This window comes from Lissotriton helveticus, chromosome 7, assembly GCF_964261635.1.
Source record: "Lissotriton helveticus chromosome 7, aLisHel1.1, whole genome shotgun sequence".
NCBI classification, from domain to species: domain Eukaryota; kingdom Metazoa; phylum Chordata; class Amphibia; order Caudata; family Salamandridae; genus Lissotriton; species Lissotriton helveticus.
In genome coordinates, this window is record NC_136068.1 from 592,714,616 (window position 1) to 592,732,601 (window position 17,986).

Genomic DNA, 17,986 nt, shown 5'->3' on the forward strand with positions numbered 1-17,986 from the left:
AGTGGGAGTGGCTATCCCCTCCCCACAACCGCTAAGCAACGATTGGCTAAGGCCACGATGCAAGTTGGCCCATCAGGTGGTAGGCCGCGAGGGGCGGCTTGCCTTTGGATCGCCTGTAAGATAACCCACCATGTTGGCATATGTGTATGCTAATAAACCTGCAGCAATTTTCTCCAACAAAAGTTGTCTTGTCTGCTTACTTATACTACATGTATGTTGCTGCGGGAGGGCTGGTGAGTGGGACGATATTGGCACTAAGTCACGTGCATACATCGCGTCACTCGGTGATCCGGAAGCAGAGCAGTAGTACTGCTGCCCAGGGACACAGTTGATGGAAGACACTACCTACGTAAGCTACTGCTAGGCCTCGCTCTACGTCACAGAATGTTCTTGTGTTTCGTCTTCCTATCTACTTACCTTCCCAACCTCCATTCGCTCGCCCTACCTGCCTCTCTTTCCACACTTATCGCCACCATATCCCGGGCCAATGGAATTATGCGGCTGGAGAGGGCTAAATTAGGCAGCAGGGTTGAGTAAATTATGCGGCATTTAAAGGCCAATTATGCGACATAATGCTAGTTGGCCCAGGCTAGTTGTTAGAGAGACAATACTTTGCATGGGCACGGTGGGCTTTTAAATGTCCTGCTAATTTGTATCTGAAAATCGTTTTTAATAATCTGCACTTTAAAATCGTTTTTATAAATTGAATTGAATTGGAAAGCGTTTGTAATAATTTGCACTGTAAAGTCGTTTTCACCAATTGAATTGAAGGTGTAGGTTGCTCAGCATACTTTAAACAACTGTAGCGCTAACGCGGCATCCAGGAAGTGGAGCCGCCTGAAGAGTAGCGCTCTAGTTGTGGCTGCAGCAAAGGAGCTAACGAGGTCCCTCCCCCCTACATCACTTCCTATATTAATGCCAGTGTCAGCGCCGTGATCGGTGTTAGAGAGACATTACTTTGCATGGGCACGGTGGGCTTTTAAATGTCCTGCTAATTTGTATCTGAAAATCGTTTTTAATGATCCGCACTTTAAAATCGTTTTTATAAATTGAATTGAATTGGAAAGCGTTTGTAATAATTTGCACTGTAAAGTCGTTTTCACCAATTGAATTGAAGGTGTAGGTTGCTCAGCATACTTTAAATAACATTAGCGCTAACGCGGCGTCCAGGAAGTGGAGCCGCCTGAAGAGTAGCGCTCTAGTTGTGGCTGCAGCAAAGGAGCTAAAGAGGTCCCTCCCCCCTACATCACTTCCTATATTAAGGCCAGTGTCAGCGCCGTGATCGGTGTTAGAGAGACAATACTTTGCATGGGCACGGTGGGCTTTTAAATGTCCTGCTAATTTGTATCTGAAAAACGTTTTTAATAATCTGCACTTTAAAATCGTTTTTATAAATTGAATTGAATTGGAAAGCTTTTGTAATAATTTGCACTGTAAAGTCGTTTTCACCAATTGAATTAAAGGTGTAGGTTGCTCAGCATACTTTAAACGTTAGCGCTAACGCGGCGTCCAGGAAGTGGAGCCGCCTGAAGAGTAGCGCTCTAGTTGTGGCTGCAGCAAAGGAGCTAACGAGGTCCCTCCCCCCTACATCACTTCCTATATTAAGGCCAGTGTCAGCGCAGTGATCGGTGTTAGAGAGACAATACTTTGCATGGGCACGGTGGGCTTTTATATGTCCTGCTAATTTGTATCTGAAAATCGTTTTTAATAATCTGCACTTTAAAATCGTTTTTATAAATTGAATTGAATTGGAAAGCGTTTGTAATAATTTGCACTGTAAAGTCGTTTTCACCAATTGAATTGAAGGTGTAGGTTGCCCAGCATACTTTAAACAACTTTAGCGTTAACGCAGCGTCCAGGAAGTGGAGCCGCCTGAAGAGTAGCGCTCTAGTTGTGGCTGCAGCAAAGGAGCTAACGAGGTCCCTCCCCCCTACATCACTTCCTATATTAAGGCAGATGCACCGACCGTGCCGGCGCCGCGCCAAAGGCGAGCCCATCTGCGCCCGTCCGCGCCCAGACCGCGCCGAGGGCCATTAGTTCTGCCCAAATTCCCAGGCTCATGTATTCCAAGGAACAATTACTCCGCTTAGAGTTGAATACATGCACCCCTCACATTACAGGAAACTCACTTGGTACTATCAAATGTGACCACTGTAAATGGAGGGTAGATCAAGAAAGTAGCACTGGCGATGATGATGTGACAAATGGTAAGGCACTTTTAAAATGCATTCTGCTAAATACTAGATTGATCGGGAAACATAAATTTCAATTGGAATGCCTGATTCAAGTAGAAAGACTCAATCTGGTCTTTCTTACAGAAACATGGTCAAACGAAAACAGCGACCCTGATTGGCAGATCACAGTCCCAACGGGATATTTTGTTACTACCCATGATCAAGTAGGATCTAAAGGTGGAGGAATAGCCATAATATATCGGGATGCTTTTGAGGTCAAAACCAGGGCTGAGACCATAACTGATGCAGAGGCTATATCCTTCTCTGTAAAACTGAACAAGGAAGAGATATTCCCTGGCCTCCTAACCTACAGGCCCCCGGGATCTAAAGTGGGATTTCTAAAGGCAATATATACCTTCATGGAACCATGCCTCGAAACCCCGCACTTTACAATATTGGGAGATCTTAACTTCCATTTGGAAGATTCAAACAACCCTGACACCAGTTGCCTATTGGATAAATTAGCCAGTCTGGATTTTTATCAGATCATTGACGAGCCCACACACATAGCAGGGCATACGTTAGACGGGATATGCACTAATAATTCTGGCATATCCATCAGGAAAATCTGCATTTTACCATGGACCGATCACTCTGCGATTTATTTTGATGTATCTTATCTATCGGCCAAGAGAAGATATATCCCGCAGACTCCAGACAATAAGTATAGAATCTGGAAGTCAGTGAATGAATCACAGATTGTATCAGCCCTTGCAAATAGGCCGGTAATATTGCACCATTTAAATCAAACCATCGATAGCTTTCACAGCTGGATAATCACAGCGGCAGACAAAGTAGCACCAGAAGTGTCGAAAAAATCTATAATTAAAAAAGCTTCCTCACCATGGTATTCACCTGAATTAAAACTAATCAAGATTAAGTGCAGGCAGAAAGAAAGAATCTGGAGATCCCAATACAGTCCTACTCATAAGAAAGACTACTGTGCAGCCCTGGAGGAATACAAAGCTGCCATCATATCAGCAAAGGCCGCATACTATACAAACAAAATCCAGAATGCTGCAAATTCCTCTGAAGAACTATTCCAGACAGTCAATACCCTGATGAGATGCCCTCGAGATAGCATGTTCATACCGGAACAATCATTTGTAGACAAAATTGCCACTTTCTTTCAGAATAAGGTTCAGTTAGTGTATGATAACTTAGAAGAAGCAATACACAATACAGAGGAGCAAACTGCAGTTCACTCTGAAGTCAGAGTGGAATATGAAGCTCTGTCATCCTTCACATTACTAACAGAAAAGAAGGTAGAGGAACTGATATTAAGTATAAAATCGGGTTCCCCGCTAGACCCATGCCCACCACATATAATACATCTGGCATCAGAAGTCATAAGCTCTGTGCTATCTCCTCTAATCAACAAAATTCTGTTGGATGGAGTGTTCCCTGTAACATGGAAGAAAGCATGTATATGCCCACTTCTAAAAAAGCCCAAACTGGACCCACAGGTTGAGTCGAATTACAGACCCATCTCCTGTCTGCCTTTCACAGCAAAGGTGTTGGAAAAGACTTTAAACACTGAACTCATGTCCTTTTTGAGAAAAACAACTTATTGGACATCACTCAACATGGATTCCGACCCAAACATTCCACGGAAACTGCCTTAGTTTTAGCAATAGATGAAATCCGTAGGGCAACAGATGGAGGAGGGAGTGCTGTAATAGTCCTACTTGACTTAACAGCAGCACTCGATACGGTAAACCACACTGTGTTGAAACAAAGGCTGCAAGAAGCAGGTGTCAAGGGGACGGCACTCTCTCTCCTGTCATCCTTCCTGGCAGACAGGAAACAACTGGTCTACTGGAATGGTCTTAGATCGGAAGAATTCATCCTGCCGGGAGGAGTTCCCCAGGGATCGGCCTTATCACCAACGTTGTTTAACATTTATGTAGCCCCCTTAGCTAGCCTGATAAAGAGCTACGGATTTAAGCTGGTATCATATGCTGATGATACACAGCTTATAGTATCGTTAGACAAGGGTGCAGACTCCAGAGCCTTGGACTTCTGTAGCTGCATGTCATCCGTGATGAACTGGATGAATGCTAACTTTTTTAAAGTTAAACGCAACCAAGACAGAGGTCATTGAATTTGCCTCATAAGATCAAATCCGGAATCAGTTATGGTGGCCGAGCACGGCCGGAACACCTCCGACACCAGTTGCAAAGGCAAGGAATCTGGGAGTAATGGTGGAAAAAATCTTACCTGGGCAGCACAGATCAATCAGGTAACATCAGTCTGTTTCTTTACCCTTAAAGGGTTGAGAAAGATCCTCCCATATATACCATTTGCCTTAAGGAAAACTGTCGTCGTGTCAACCATACTCTCCAGAATTGACTACTGTAATGCTCTCTATCTTGGACTGGGTGTAGCCCAATTCTACAAACTCCAGGCCATTCAAAATGCTGCAGAGTATTGCTTGGGCTGCCAAGACATCATCCTACCTCGGCAGCTATAAAAAACCTTCACTGGCTTCCAGTGTACAGACGGATAGAATTCAAATCACTCTGTCTAGTCCATAAGGCTTTGTTTGAAGAGGGCGCGGAAGAGGTGCGGAATCTCTTCTCGAAGTATGTTCCTGCGCGGACCCAAAGATACAGAAAGTACGCTGTGGAGGAAAGCGCTTCCCATTTCTGGCATCAAAACTCTGGAACAAACTTCCACTGCACATAAGAAGCCTGCCCAGTAGACATGCATTCCGCAAGGAAATTAAAACCTGGCTCTTTCCCTAAAGTCATCCGAACGTCTGCACAGTTGATGTCTCGTTCCTAACACAGTGCCAAGATGCCTCGGCAATAGCGCGCTTTACAAGTAAAATCAGTCAGTCAGTCAGCACTTTATGCAACAGTATTACTTCATTATTTTGTCATCTTTAAACTTGGTAACGCTGTCTGGGCATTGGTTTCACCTCAGTGCTACAATTTTAATACCCAAATAGAGCAACAAGCAACAGAAAAGTGACAAGTCCAGCTTTGGAAAGGGCGTTTCACTGCGCCACAACGCATTGCTGCCTTTTTAGTAACTTTTGAACTGTTTGAGCTAGAAACAACTTTTTTTTGCTAAAATCTGCAGATTATGCGGCAGATGATTGGTTGTGTGGCAAATGTAGAAAATCCATCATTATGCAAAAATTGCAGCGGTCACACAATCACATAATTCCAGTGGCCCCCTAACCATACCTGTCCGTCTCTACACCCTTCTCATTCCTTGCCTATATAAGAGTTTATGCCCCTATTTATTCCTCACGTCTCCGGCCTCTCAATCAATCCTACTCTTCCATCTCCAGCCTCCCCCCCTTCCTCAGGTCTCTCCTGTCGCGGTCTTACCTCCTCCTCTTAATTTTCTCACATTAACACCTCATGTTCCCCTCTCCTCTCTAACAAGCACCCCCTCCTGTCCCTTCTCCCACTTTCCTCTCACGTTTCTCCCTCTCGTCATGCTCCCTCTGCACTCCTCTCAGGCAGAGGTCATCGTTTGTGCTTGTCTTGCTAGCTTTCTTCTTACTCTCTGTTCTCCTTTCCTCTGTTCCTTCTTACCCTTTGCTCCCTGCTCAACAGCCGTCTCATTCGTCTTCCCTCTTACATTTTCCTTGTATTTATTTCCTCCTTCTTTCTCTCTACCCCTCCTCTCCTCTTTTCCTTCTCTATTGCACTACTTCTTTTCCGCTCTCTCATATTTTTCTACCTCTGCCTTCTTACTCCCCATGTCACTGTATTTGCATCTGTACTCCATCCTCTCCATTTCCCTGCGTCTCACCTTTCATTGTCTTTGCCCCAGTCACTTGCCCATATTCACACCTCCCTGTGTTACAGTCAGTGTCACTGGAATTATTAGGTGACATGACCACTGGCTTTCCACAGAATTAAGGATACACCACTCTTGCCACATAACACACCATCTGCTACACAATTTGCGGAGTTCAGCAAGAAAATGGTTGTTTCTAGGTCAAACGGATCAAAAAGTATTTAAAACGTGCTACATGGGTTGACCTTCAGTAGCAGGACCTTTGCAAAGGTTAACTGGTCACCTTTCAGTTCCTGAGTGCTGTATTTTTTGTTAATCTGGTACTAATAAAGTATTGCCCACATGCATCAAGCGATTTTGGAGTCGCAAACGGTGCGAATCGCAAAATTCGTCCGTTTGCGATTCCAAAATCACTTTTTGGGATGCATGAAATAATTTTGTAAAAATCGCATTTTTTTGCGATTTCTAAAAATGCGATTGCATTTAAGGAATCGCATTTTTGCGATTCCTTAAATGCAATGCATGAATGTTTTTAAAATTGCGAATTCGCAAATAGGAGGAGCAAATTAACAAGAGGTTGACCCTCGTGTTAATTTGCGAAATCTTTCAAAAATGCTCAAAAAAGCATTTTTGAAAATGTCATGTTACACACACACACATGTCCTTTGGACATTTCGCAAAACGGAATTCGCAAAATGTTAATGCCTTCCCATTGATTCCTATGGGCCTTTTGGCCCATAGGAATCAATGGGAAGGTGTTCCTTAATTGCGATTCGCAAAATGTGAATCGCAATTAAGGAAAATTAAGGAATTGCAAAAATATTTGCGAATTGTTGATGCATAGGTATTTGCGATTTCTAAATTGTGATTCCTTAATTTTCGCAATTTAGGAATCGCAAATACCAACAATGATGCATGTGGGGGTAAAATCTTTGTTCAGACACTTTTATTATGTGTTAAAATAGTGAAATAACGCTGCCACAAAATGTGCCGCTTTATGCTGCATGATGTATTTTATTGTTACATCATATATCCAACTCTATTACATAGTTTGATATTCAGTTGCCTCACAAAACCACCGCGCTGGTTATATGTTATCTTTTTTTTGTCCGCTATCTTATCCCCCTTCCCCATTCTTCTGCTTTCCCATCTCGTCTGGCTCTCTCTTGTCCTTCTTACCTATGTCACAAAATTTGCCTGTGTACTCTTTGGGGCAGCCGCAGACACGACTTTTCTTTGCTTCCCAGCAGTGTCCTCCGTTCAAACAGGGATTCACATCACACGCTAGAAACAAAAAAAAACAGAAGTGGGGCTTATGTCCGATACAAATAAATGTAAATAGTTCATATGTAAAACCAAGTCAAACATTTGCTTTGGAAGCGAAAGAAGTCGATGTCAGCGGAAGCGGGCGAGGGAGTGTAGACGGCTCACTCGTCTCTGGCACAGCTCTTTCTGGGGCTGCCGCCGCACTCAGGGCTGCAGCATTCATTTGTAGACTTCAGAGCAAAACCGCCCTATTTATTAATGATGAGTTAACCATCAGGCGCCATCTGATGGTTTTGGACCATACCACTAGATGGCGCCAGATTTCTTGCTGAACTTTCCTTACTGAACATTTTGGGCATGATTCATAAAGATTGTGCTATGAGCAGCGCCACTTGAATTGTGTGATTCTGCGACCGCAGCGTTTTCTGCATACATACATATGTGTCACACTGCCACACAATCCACCATCTGCCGGGTCTGGTGGCTTAGTGGACTAATGCCTCCCTTATAGGCAGGGCTTTAAGTGGGCCGGGTCTGGTCTGAGCACCGGCAGTTTTTTAAAGGGAGCCTCGAAGCGGGTCTCTATCGGGCTCTGTTTCGTGCCCTCTAACAAAAGAGAAGGACCCAGTAAATCCAAAGGGGTAGGGTACCAGAAGACAGATTGTCAATAAAGTTTTCCCCTTTGGGTGAACTTGTAAACTAACCGCAGTTTAGACAAACACATACACATTCAATTCAATACCATACTTTAAGAGCAGCAAATGATATACATGATACAGTCATACACGCTGAAGCGCCGTGTCAAGGACCTAAGACCCGACTTTGCCGCCTGGATATATTATCAGCAGACTGCAGGCGGTCTAGCTGCAACGGGACCAAAAGGATTATATCCATCCCGGAAGAAACGGCGTCATTACGATTTTGGTGATGACCGAGTGCAGTGTATGTTTACACGCATATTAGAGGTACTACTTAAAGGTAGCTGGATATAGCAGTACCTCCAATATTGGCTATCTATCGACCTATTAAGACACATTGTTAAAGTGGGATAGTATTATTTTTCCTGAGGAAGGTTTTGGCGTTGAATAAATATTTGCCATACCGAAACGCGTCGATGCAATGTCGGGCTGAGAAACGCTAAGTTATTGAACAAAGAAACTCCTCCAATTAGATACTTATGTACAACCTGGAGTGTGATTTAGTTTGTGTTCATACTAGTGTATTTCCCGCTCTTTTAATTGGAATTATTTTCCTTGTGTATTGTCCCATGCACTTGTGATTAATGTGTATATTATTATTTATTTTTATGACTGTTCGTAACAATTTTTTAATATACCAAAATAAAATGTACATTTTTTGTATGACTGTATCATGTATATCATTTACTGCTCCTAAAGTATGGTATTGAATTGAATGTGTATGTGTTTGTCTAAACTGCGGTTAGTTTACAAGTTCACACAAAGGGAAAAACTTTATTGACAATCTGTTTCGTGCCCTGCCACAGGTGGTCCATTTTTTTCCAGACTGCAGTGACTGCAGGCAAGGATGTGCGCTGCTCACACTGCTCACTTCTCACTAGTGGAGAAGTCACAGCATGACGTCATGCCAGGTGAGCGTTGTAGGGGAAGGGAAATCCTATAAAGAGAGTCATTTTCTCTTTAGATTTCCCTTCTCTTTTTGAAACTTAGGAGCAGCAACATGGTTGTATGTCACCAGGGCTTTAAGTGGAAGCTTTTTCAATATTATCTGCAAGCCATAGTTTCTACTTATCTTATGCAACTAACAACCATTGACAAACCCAATAGTCCTGACTTGTTGCAGGTGTGATGTTACTTGTTGTATCATATATCTGGATGCAATGACAAACAGCAAAATACAAGTCAGGCGGCACACTATGCTAAGCACAGATTTTTAGCATACATGTTTTAAGCCACGCCCTTAATTACATTTGCCACACCCCTTTGAGAGACCCCCACAGTTTTTTCATCCCACTTAAAGTCCTGCTTGTCGGGGCCTGTGTTCGACCTCGTGGTCAATGGTTCAAACCTTGGCAGGTCCACTCAGCATTGTATTCTTCTGAGATCGATAAAATGAGTACCATTGAGTTGAGTAACAATAAACATCTGTCATTTAGCGCCAAGAAACCCTTGGGTGAACGTGCGCTTTACAAATACACATTATGTTACCTGTGCATAACATCTCCTTCATAATCTGTAGATAGTAGCACATTTTTTTTCCTATTACAAACGGATCAAAAGTTACAAAAAACACTGTAGCACAGTGACGGCTCTGCACGTAGGTTGTCTGGTCACCTTTCAGTTTCTTATTGATGAGACTGAGTGGGTATACACCCGTTACGACGCAACTTTTACTCCGCACTACCATTACAACGCGGGCATTACAACGCATGACATTACAACGCATTGCGCTGGGGGGCGCTCTAGGATAAGAGGTAAGTTTAATTTACTATCCAACACCTTCCCTAGGGTCCACGGGGACTGGAGTTAGAATAGTAAATTATACTTACCACTATCCAGCACCCCAAAGCGCTATGCGTTGTAACGGTATTCGTTGTAAATACCGCGTTGTAATGGTATGCGGAGTAAAAGTATGCGTTGTAACGTCATACATCCGACTGAGTGCTAAACTGTTACTAATGAGGTAAAACCTTTGCCATACAGTCAACACTGCTGCATAATTCTGATTGGCCCTGGCTAAGAGTAGGTGTGCCACAGTTTTGTAGTACCTCTGGCTTACTCCTAAATTCTAGAAATAAGCCAGAAGTACTTTTGACTTACGAGGGCCTTAGATCTCAAATTCCAAGGTAAGCCGAGATTCTGAAAGAGTAAATGACAGCTAAAGCTTTGTGAATCGGGCCCTCTGTTTTCAACACTGAAGCAGGTGCTTATCCATTTAGGACATCACTTCAGTTCCTTGAACCATGCCCCACAATAGCTTCTGAGACACTGAATCCACAGCCAGACGTCCAATTAATTTTGATGCATTTAATTATAATACTGGTATGACACTCTTAGACAGCGGCAGCCGCCATAAACAAAGGGTGGTAAGGCGAGTGGGATCGCAAGGGAGGTGACATTCGGGGGGTTAATACAATATAAAAAATATATAAAACGTACCTTTTGCCACCGTGGCCGGCTGCCTCCAGAATCGCTTCTCTTCCTGGGTCCCAGCAGTCCCTGGGACCCAGACTCCCATCTAATCCCCGTGCTGTAGAACAGCGTGGGGATTGGTTTAAGCAGGCAGGGAAGACGTCCTGCTCAGGCCAGGGAGTCTGTGGGGTTTCTCCAGCCCGGCTGCTGAATGCAGCCGGGCTGGTGAAACCTAAGTGCGCATGTGTGTTTTGGTCGGCCTGAGACGGCCGGCCAAACACCCATGAGCACTTAGGGAGTGGAGTGCACGTAGCACTCCTCCTCCCCCTCCCGTGCATAAGCCCCGCTCCTCCCAACACCGCTGGCAGAGCCGGCAAATGTCAAATAAAACGATGCAAGAACATTTTCTGGCTCTTAGCCAGGCAGTGAGGCAACGCTCCTCCGCCATTGGGATGAGCCGCCACTACTCTTAAAGTGTCCATGTACTAGGACTGGGACAAAGGATTTGTATGCACCGAATTCCAGGTTTTGTGCTATTCACGCGGTGTCACGGGCTGCAGGTCACAGAACCGGGTCTCGCCTACGGATCGATTGTGTTCCTTGGCGTCCCCCTCACCAGACACCATTTCGAGTTTGTAACTATTATAAACTCGTAAATGTTTTCCCGCACTTGAGGTAACTGTCTCCACAATCACTACGGGAGGTGTACGGATCCAGTGGACCTACCTCACCGCAAGGGTACTATTATCCGAAATACGGAAAAACCCAGAGAGACACTGAATGCGACGGTCCTGAAGAAGACCGGAGTGACCCCTTGGGCACATACAGAGTGGTCGAAACATGTTGACTCTGGCAGTGGTAGGAGGGTAGCCTTGAGATTCCTAATTATCTCGTGGTGGCTTTTTCCCATCCTCTTCTTTCTTTTTAATCCTGATAGGGGTGTCAAGAAAAGCTTAATAAAGGTTGTGTTCTGGTTGACACCCTTAATCAGTTTTAAATCACTTTTCCTAACTGCACCCTTCGTCGCACTTTTTCAGTGGTGATCACTTGGAGTTTACACTATTTTCACCAAGATTTATGTTATATGTCGTTTATGTCCATTTGTCTTGACTATATGTCTTGTTAAGAAAAGTTTATTATTTTCTTCCCCCTCCCTTATGCTCCGCCCTGTGTGTGGCTACACCAGGGCGTTTTGCAAGCAGGCCCGATGATGAAGCCTGTCACATACTTCGGTATGTGAGTGAGGGCAGTTTTTTCAAATACAGTAATTTGCCCTATTGGGGCTTCCTCTGTTTGGTCATATTATTTTGTTGATATAACTCACTCTATACACCCCTCTTGTGCATACATTAGAGTTTCCTGGGGGTCTGGGGTGGTAGAGTATAAATGTTCCTGACCCTCACCCCTCTTTTGTGTTTATTTTGTGCTATTCACAACATTTGTTAGGTTTGCAATTTTATTTGCCTCTAACCCGTGCAAAGTTTTTCTGAACATCGCATAGTCATTTTTCATTGCATTACGAGATCAATTTCTCCACATTGCGAGATCCTTTTCATTACATTGCAAGACAATTTTGACAACCAGCAAAGACAGCTCCAGATGGAAAATGCATGCCGACTTTTTCCCCAACAAGTTTTCTTTTTGCCAAGGGTATCTATGTACAATGGCAAATGTATGCATCATTTATCTCTGTAATTTTACTTTGTGCTACATAAGTACTTGAAAAAGACATGCTTTTCAGGCAAATGTGAGATAGTGTAAAACACTGCACCTCCAAGAAGATGCAAAGTGTTCCACAGAGATTCATGACGATATCAAGACTTTGCATCTGTGCATACCCCTATTGATGATTAACAGTTTCAATTTTTTGTAAGATAATGATTGGTTCATCTTCTTTTATCTTGTCTGCGAGTGTCCCACAGGGGTATTAGGTTTATATGGCACCCAATAAAATATCACCCCAATAAACCCCCCCCCCTCGATTTTGGAATTTTTAGTGTAATAAATAGAACCTATTTCAAGCCCCAGCCCCGCCCCAAAAATGGGTCATAGTATGCAATTTTTGGTGCCTTATGCACCAAAATGCACCAAACGCTGCATGTCCCAGTAATTACGAGATCTTTTCCCCCCAGTAAATTCTGGCAGGTTTGACATGCCGAAATTTCATAGGGTGTGTGGACTTCCTGCACAGGGTAAAATCCCAAAGTAATAATGCGCACGATTCATGATTCCGACCTCTGCACAAATACGGGTTTGCACAAAGATCGAAATGTTCCAGCATGGCGGGAGCAGGTGAAGGTTGGGTGGTTAGGGCCTACACAGGAGGTACACATCTCACTAGCAATGCGTCCCTAAATTTTGGGATTTCTGGTCTTGGTTTCAGGGAAGACAACAGATTTCTATGGGATACTAATCTGGATACCAGTGAACCAAGATACCTAAAAGCGTTGCCGCGGCCCGTACTGTGAGGAGTAGATAATACATTGAATTCAGCTCTTCCATCTCCGTTGCTGTTGATGGACATGCCAGTTGATGAGATCTATAGTCAGTTTGGGACAACAATGAACATTTTGGAGTCTATTAGTGAGTTTCCTTGGTGCTTGGTCTGTGAGCAACCTCAGTAGCCCATGTTTTCTCCCAAAATGGCTCCTTTTGTAATAGATATGTACTGTTTGCATTTAGATTGCTGGACTTTCCTAAAGTATTTTAAGGTACATTATCCATGATAAAAAAACGTTGTAGGCTTGATCTTTCACAGATTTGGTGCTTCTGACTTTTTCCTGTAGAATTGTGACTTTGTAGAATGTCTTGATATATCAGGATCCAGAATGAGAGTAGGGATGCAGGCGATAAACCACTATTCTTTGTGTTTGGGACAGAGATCACAACCTCAGTTTTAGCCACGTTGAATCCAAAACAATTGTTTGTTACCCAGGATACCAGTAGTATGAAGATGTTGTTGAGGATGGTGGTGGCCAAGGACCGGTCTCCCGTGACATGGATGTACAGTTGAGTATTATCGAAGAACTGTTGACAAGGCTGTTGTGGGACAGTTTGATATAGATATTAAAAGATATTGTGGATATCATAGGTCAGGGGTCTTCAAACTGGGAGGTGGGCCCCCCTAGAGGGCATCAAGTGATCCGGGGCAGCGCCAGGCTCGGGCCAAAAGAAGCTTTAGGCTGATAAGAGTTCTTTGATTTAAGCGTTGGGGAAAAATGAGCGTCAGTAAGACACTCTGTAATGAGCCATCACTAGCTTATTTTGTCATTTATATCGAAGCTAGGGAAAATGGTAACAGAATTTAACTGCAATGTTCAAACATGTATCGTGTTTAAATAGGTTGAGATATATTTAAAGACTGTGGGCCCGATTCACAGAACTAACTTAAGACAAAATCCTAAACTTACTACCATTTTGGTATTCACAGAAGGCACTTACTCATTTTGGTATTCACAAAAGGCACTTACTCATTTTGAGATTCACAGAAGTTAGGACTCCTAAATGGCTTCTGTGAATACCGTAAGTCTTAAAGTTAGGATTTTTCTCAGTTTAGGAGTAGTAAAGTTTGGACTCCTTACTTTAGAACTCCTTAATGCCTTCTGTGAATACCGAAAGACTTAAAGTTAGGATTTTTCTCAGTTTAGGAGTAGTAAAGTTAGAACTCTTAACTTTAGGACTCCTAAACTGAGAAAAATCCTAACTTTAAGACTTTCGGTATTCACAGAAGACCTTTAAGAGTCCTAAAGTTATGACTCCTAAATTCTGTGAATACCGAAATGAGTAAGTGCCTTCTGTGAATACCAAAACGGTAGTAAGTTTAGGATTTTGTCTTAAGTTAGTTCTGTGAATCGGGCCCTGCCAGTTTAATAGAATAATTGTGAAGATTCTGAGAGGAGGGGCCCGGTGCATTTTATTTCTTTACTGGGGGGGGGGGGGGTGCAGCATAAAAATGTTTGAAGACCCCTGCCATAGGTTCTTGGGCAACACCCCATAATAAGCTGTTGAAGTCAGTAATGGAGCCAGCTTATGTACCAAAGGCACACTTGCAGCAGAACGTTCAAAATTAGAAATGTGTCCAGTTGGCAACATTTCTTGTCACTCGTGTGAGCTCCTCTGCTAACCATATACGACTCACTCATCTTTGGTCTAGTCCGTCTTGAAGCTGGCTATCAAAAACAGCACCTGCCTGCTGTCTTTCAGGAAATCTGTAAAAACCTGGTTGTTCGTATCATGCCTCCCTCTCTGCACTAATCATACGTTTCTACAGCGCTAAGACGCCTTTGGGCATATGTGCGCTCTATAAAACCACAAATCAAATCAAACCTACTTCCTGGCTTATCTACTTCCTACTCATCACCTCTGTAACTAACCATCCAATAATGTTCTGCACACTTGCCAATGAGTTACATAGACCGCTTAGCTCACACCACTGTGGGATAACTACTACCTGCTTTTCGGCTTTCGTGTTAGGAGTCATTATTTTGTCTGTAATATACCTACAGGTCTTTACACCAAACACGCCATGAGAGAAAATGATAGGTATTTCTTAGCAAACCATCTCTACCATCTCCCCTCCAAATATATTATTTCTCCTTGCCCACATGTGATCTTCACAGATCATCCCATGCGCACGTTGTCACCTGATGGGGCGCTTCCACTAGCAAAAAGTTTTGTCTGCCTGTTCAAAGATGGCAGCTTCTTTTCACCTAAGCCGTCTGGTAAACAGTGCTATCACAACAATGGTTTATGACAGTCTGGGACTCTCCCTAATCAAGTGTTCAGTTTGTTTGCATGCTTGCCTGTCGCACAGCAGTACCCATGCCAACTGTCGTCACTTTACCTACGTTGTGGGCAAGAACCTGCCTCTCTGTTTTACCTAACCACATAGTTCAAGCACCAGTCAAAGGCAAATATTGAATTTTGCTGCTGTTGAGTTTGACAGAGAGTATGCAAAGCCAAACCCTTACCTCACTTCCTTTTGAAGAACCAATCTATTTCCTCCCAGGAGGAGAGAAATCATCACCCATTTCACAGCTTGTTTCAGCACTCCGGCCATCTCACTTAACCTACCCATAGTTATCAGGTGCCCAGTGCTTAACTTGAAAAGAACAGATGATGGACGGAATTCTGAACAAATCAAACATTCACTCCCACTCACAGATCTGGGTTAAATCCATTTTTTTTGCTCACCATGCCATTCCAGTTTGGACCCAGCCATATGCAAATCAGTCTTGATCCAGCTCCCCATAGGAACAGTCCAACCTGAACTGCCAAGCCAGGTTCTCCCTGGACCAGAAACAAGCATCCTGGGGCCAGTTTCATGGTATCACCCTTCATCAGCCAGGCTATCTTGAATCTGGTGGCATAGCGAACACGGAACCTACGTCTGGGCATACCCCTCCCACTTTAGGTGACAAATGCAAAAAGAAGAGATGATGAACAGAATGCTGAACAAAAACTTGTGGGAATCTGTGCACAGAGACGAATCCAGTGGTTGAGACTCAAAATGCTGTCTGTGGTAATACTGAGCCAGAAATTTCCATACAATACTATATCGGTAATTCCTTGTGAGGTATTACAGAACTGGTTTTCACATGGAAAATGTTGAAAGTAAGACCTGCACAGTGGTCCAGGTAGTAGTTCCAAGTTGTAGCTTATTGGATGGTTAGTTACAGAGGTGATGAGTAGGAAGTAGATAAGCCAGGAAGTAGGTTGGTATAAAGACCCCACCAGGAGCAGCTTCCTTTAGCTCAGCCAGGAGTCAACTGACTCACATGAGTCACCCCACATTCTGTGAGATCATTCAACATTCTTAAATGTCTCCAGACTGAACAAAGAGGGAAGACAGGGTGGAAGGGAGGAAGACAAGAAAAGACCATACAACAGAACTCATAAAGAATTCCTCAGAGTGGCTGTTCCTCAGCCAGAGTGCACTGTGGGTTGTAGGTCTTTCTCTAAAGTATATTTTTTGATGTGTCTCCTTTTTATCAAGTAGTTTTGTGAGGAAGCCACGGACAAGACCCTATCCCCACTGGAGTGTCACTTTTTTTGACGTTCGAGTGACGTAGCGCCATTTACCATTTTTAAATGGTGCCAAGTCATTTATCGTGGTTTAACGCCACCCTGCAAATATGCCCCTTTCCGTAGCAGTCCTCTATAGCAAAGGGGTGTGCAATGGGTGTTGCTGTGGGCGGTCCACCGCAATACCCATTGCTTTTTGACGCTACCCCAGATGATTGTATGACATAATATCGACCACAAAAATATCGAGGTACAAAAATATCGCAACAAAAATATCGAGGACAATAATATCGGGATCCTATCTCTAAAAAGGTAAGTACAAAAATATCGAAACAAATATATCGATGTCAAAAATATCGTTTTTTAGAAAATATCGTTTTTTTTAAATGTAAATAAAATGTAATATTAACAAAATAATACTTATAAATATAATAAACATAGTTAAAAATATATTATAATATTTAAAATTAATAAATGATGTAATAAAAACTAATAATAATATAAATATAATACATAGTATATACTTAATTAATTTTAACTCTAAAATATTTATTTTAATAACTTATAAATAAATTAAAATATAATAAATTACAAATAAATTTATATACATAAATTAATAATATAAATAACAATTAATAATAATGTAAAACTAATAAAAAAAAATAAGTACATTTTGGATAGCGTACGGGTAAAAATTACTATTCCCACTCCAAAGAGTGCAACAGTAGGGAAAGTGTTGGATAGCGTAGGGGTAAAAATTACTATTCCCACTCCAGACAGTGCAAAAGTAGGGAAAGCGTTGGATAGCGTAGGGGTAAAAATTACTATTCCCACTCCAGTGGGTGCAACAGTAGGGAAAAAGTTGGATAGCGTAGGGGTACAATTTACTATTCCCATTTCAGAGAGTGCAACAGTAGGGAAAATGTTGGATAGCGTAGAGGTAAAAATTACTATTCCCACTCCAGAAAACGCAACAGTAGGGAAAATGTTGGATAGCGTAGTTGTAAAAATTACTATTCCCACTCCAGAGAGTGCAACAGTAGGGAAAGTGTTGGATAGCTTAGTTGTAAAAATTACTATTCCCACTCCAGAGAGTGCAACAGTAGGGAAAAAGTTGGATAGCGTAGTTGTAAAAATTACTATTCCCACTCCAGAGAGTGCAACAGTAGGGAAAGTGTTGGATAGCGTAGTTGTAAAAATTACTATTCCCACTCCAGAGAGTGCAACAGTAGGGAAAGAGTTGGATAGCGTAGTTGTAAAAATTACTATTCCCACTCCAGAGAGCGCAACAGTAGGGAAAGTGTTAGATAGCGTAGAGGTAAAAATTACTATTCCCACTCCAGAGAGTGCAACAGTAGGGAAAGTGTTGGATAGCGTAGTTGTAAAAATTACTATTCCCACTCCAGAGAGTGCAACAGTAGGGGAAAGTGTTGGATAGCGTAGGGGTAAAAATTACTATTCCAACTCCAGAGAGTGCAACAGTAGGGAAAGTGTTGGATAGCGTAGTTGTAAAAATTACTATTCCCACTCCAGAGAGTGCAACAGTAGGGAAAGAGTTGGATAGCGTAGATTGTCAATAAAGTTTTCCCCTTT

At 42.7% G+C, this 17,986-nt stretch overlaps 1 protein-coding gene across 1 annotated transcript in view; it reads right to left on the reverse strand.

Moving 5' to 3' along the window:
- Positions 1-17,986, reverse strand: part of F12 (coagulation factor XII) — a 119,931-nt gene that overhangs the window by 43,309 nt on the left and 58,636 nt on the right. The window contains exon 7 of the mRNA XM_078653206.1: positions 7,173-7,277. Within this exon, the coding sequence (XP_078509332.1) occupies positions 7,173-7,277 (105 nt within the window). The remainder of the gene's footprint in view (positions 1-7,172; positions 7,278-17,986) is intronic.